The 3,471-nt window shown below is 54.2% G+C and overlaps 1 protein-coding gene across 1 annotated transcript in view; it reads left to right on the forward strand.

Moving 5' to 3' along the window:
• Nucleotides 1–254: 254 nt before the first annotated feature.
• PWWP2B (PWWP domain containing 2B) overlaps nucleotides 255–3,471 on the forward strand; it is a gene marked incomplete at its 5' end in the record, with an annotated part of 20,673 nt that continues 17,456 nt past the window's right edge. The window contains one exon of the mRNA XM_009573913.1: nucleotides 255–450. Within this exon, the coding sequence (XP_009572208.1) occupies nucleotides 255–450 (196 nt within the window). The remainder of the gene's footprint in view (nucleotides 451–3,471) is intronic.

Raw genomic sequence — 3,471 nt, forward strand, 5'->3', positions numbered from 1 at the left:
TAAGAGTCTATAAACCCTGCCTGGTGTCTAGTTCCAGCCAAAACAGTGAGCGGTAGGCATCTCTTCAGGCAGTTCAAAAAGCCAGCTGTCTCTATCTTTTCACATTCCAGTTGTCTTCCTCATTAGTGACAACATACACTTTTTTACGTGGTTTTTTTTCCCCCCTAACCTTTCCCCATGATTTTTTTCTTCTTTCTTCCCCCCTCTACCCCCGGTGGATCCGAGAAACGGCCAGACGGGTGTTTCCCCCCCAGGCTTTAAGTTGCTTCCGGAGCCCGTCGCTGCCCCGGCCCTGTCGCTGGTGACACTGATCTCTGCTGGGGTGGGAGGGCGGCAGACGGCCCGCCGTCGCCAGAGCGGTGGAGTTGTCTCCGAGCATTGGTGCCCGTTCCACTGCCAGCCTGTCGACCGGGAGACCTGCGGCATGGGTGGGGGCTGCCTGGACCTGCAGTGGGGATGCTGAGGCAGCGTCCTCCTTCCTGACTTGAAGTGGAACGGGGAGGGCAGAAAGAAGGCATTTTGTTGATGTGTTTAAACTCATGAGGAGGATAGCTGCCCCCATCTCTTCCCACTCCCCCAGTAGTTATTGTCTCTCATGATCAGACTTGTCTGTGGCGAAAGTGAGCCTTCAGAGGGGCCCACCTGCCCCCGAGGTTACACAGGGGTGGGATTGCTGCCCCCTCTGGTCTCCTTAAAAGAGGCTAAAATCTTTGAGTGGGCCCGTTTCCTATCCCATCGGTACGGTAGTGCTGCTTCAGGTAGAGAAATGGGAGGAAAAGCAGTCTGGCTTCTGGGTGCCACCTGGCACTGCATTTTAAATCGTCTCTTTAGGGCTGCGATGGAGTGGGAGCACATCCTGCCTGTCTCTCCAGGAGCCTTGGGTAGAGATCTCAGCCTCCACGAGTCTCTTGCAGCGCTGGGAGGAAGGCCTCTCCCCCTCTCCCCGTGGGGCCGGAGGCCCAGGGGGTGGGCCAGGAGGTCTCCCCCCTTCGGGTGTTGCACAGAACTTGAACACAGAGCAACTGCTGGGGCTGAATCCCATCCATGGTGGTCCTGAGTGCTGGCTGGCCTGTGATGACCACAGTAAGCCTGTGACATGGTGGCTGACACATGGCTGGAGAGCCGTGGCCTCTGATCGTGCCTGGTCAAGAGGAAGGAAGTGTTGTATGTGAGGCGAGTGCCTGGTCCTGGTGGACCTTAGTGACCTTGGGTAAGCATGGGGAATAGGCTGAAAGCACCTTCTCCACTGCAGCGACCCTAAATTTGGGATGTGGAGAGAAGAAGAGGTCTTGCCCATCACATTAACAGCAGAATACAGGAGTCGGTCTGCTAGTGGTTGGAAGGTAAAGGCTGAGATGTGTCCCAAAGGCAGGAGGAATTTGTCAGCTTGGTGCTGAACTTCGAAGGCGCCAAAACTAGTCCAAAACAGAGACGTGGCAAAAGAGTTTTCCCTCCTGCTCCTGGTTGCCATGCTGATGGAGAGAAGCGTCTCGCTGGCCTGCGCCCTGTGCGGGCAATACCGCACGCTCTGTGCCTGTGCCCCCGGGCAGCAGTCGATGTTGTGCGGGCAGAGCCGCCCCCCTGGAGAGGGGGGACCGTGCAGGATGGTGGGACGGGACTGGCAGGAGACAAGCGACCAGAATGGGTTGTTTTACCTGTGCAGAAAGAGGGGAGAACCCCAAAAGAAAGAGAGGGAAAGCCTGTATGGTAGCTCCTCAGCTTTCTTTTATGTTTTAAACTGGTTTTAGCATTACATAGAGGATTAATCTATTTTATTTCTCCTAAAATGTAGCAGGGATGTGGGGAGCTGAGCAGGAGGCAGGCCTGCGACCCCAAGCGCCCAGGCAGCCGGGAGATCCCTCTCCATCCAGGTCCCACCGTCGGACTCCCGTTATTTTAGCTGCAAAGAAGCAGGCGCAGGTTTGAATCCGAAACCGCCTGCCCGGTTTTGCGGGGCTCGGCCCGCAGGCAGCCTGCGTGGGAAGCGGGAGTGGCTGCAGGCAGGAGCCTGCCTGCCTCCAGCCTGCCCGCTCCCCTGCGCACAGGGGTGCCTGCAGCCTGCCTTCCCCCCTCTGCCTTTGGGAACAGTGAGATGTAGTTAAAAATACATGCCTGATTTTTCCAATAGCTGTGGAATTATTTGAAGAAAAAAATGGTTATTGGCTTCCTACAGGCATCCCCTTTTGACCACAGCCCAGCTAGTGCATGCAGCAAGTACCAGTACTTACTATTGAGTGACTGGCGGTTACTTTGTTTTAATAAATTCACACCTCTAGACAGTAAGCTATGTAGCATCCATGCTCATGAGATTTAAATGCATTTTGACTGCAGTTAAAGTGTTTTTGGTAACAAGACTTGGCAATTTTGTTGCAACTGAACTTATAATTAGTTGTTTTTTAATTATGCATGAATATAAACTGGAGGACGATGTCTTCTGTTCAAAGCAGAGGTTGGATTGCAGTAACTTAGTCCATTTAGCTATGTCTGGCCCAGAAAGGGGGATTATAAGCAGGGTGAAATCACATTCTGCAATGTCTACTGGTGCTTGTAATGCCTGCACATGCACTCATGCCCCTAACCCACCTTCATCTTCGTTGAATGGGTTTAGATAGCAGAATCAATAGTGACATTAAGTAGCTAGAAATACATTAACTATACCCAGATTTGTGCAAAAAAGTCTGGGGAAAGCTAGTGAAATTGATATTTCTCCTTGTGGTAAAAGTGAGCTTCTCCTGGAAAGTGAAGTATGTCAGATGAAACGTTTCTTGTTCTGCAGTGGGTGGAAAGACACCGGAGCTAAATCCTCTTACAAGGAGCTGTGCCTGCGTAGAAGTCAGCTTCAGGCTGGGTGAGGGGGGCGGCAGCGGGGGGAGCACTGGGGGCTGCGGGCACGGCCCCTGGCGAGCGATCTCCAAGGGCAGGACTTAACCGCTTTTAGTTGGTCTTCTTGCAGCTGAAGGAGCCTGAAGGAGCTCGGCCTTCCAGTGCATCCCCTTAAGGAGTACATAGTGGGGAAGGGTAGAGAAACCGAAAGAAGCCTTTGGTGACAGTGGTTGTTTGGTCGTGCCAAACAGGCGCTGCTGGCGCCTGGCGATGCGGTGACGAGATATGAGATACCAGTGCGTGGCCTCCCTGGAGCTGTTTTCCCTCCCCTGTGCTTGGGAAGTAGGGTTGGGGTGCACATCGCCGTGTGGCGGGGCAGGCAGGTGGGTAAGATGGCAGAACTCTTCTTGCCTCTGCCCAGAACTGGCCTGGCAGGCAGACTGGTAAAGGGATGATTCCGCAGCAAAACTGATTTCTTAGCCTTCGGAGGCACTTCCAGTATGAATGAAAAGAGCTAGAGGCCCCTCGGGAGCAAGCGCATCCATCACCCATGCGCCCTGGCTGTGGGAGCGTGCCGGGGCACCCATGCGGTTACCTCGCGGCAGGCAGGGGCACCGGGTTCCTGGTGTCCTGGCTGGAGCTGGAGGG

The sequence above is a fragment of the Fulmarus glacialis genome, unplaced genomic scaffold (genome assembly GCF_000690835.1).
Source record: "Fulmarus glacialis isolate BGI_N327 unplaced genomic scaffold, ASM69083v1 scaffold24593, whole genome shotgun sequence".
NCBI lineage: Eukaryota > Metazoa > Chordata > Aves > Procellariiformes > Procellariidae > Fulmarus > Fulmarus glacialis.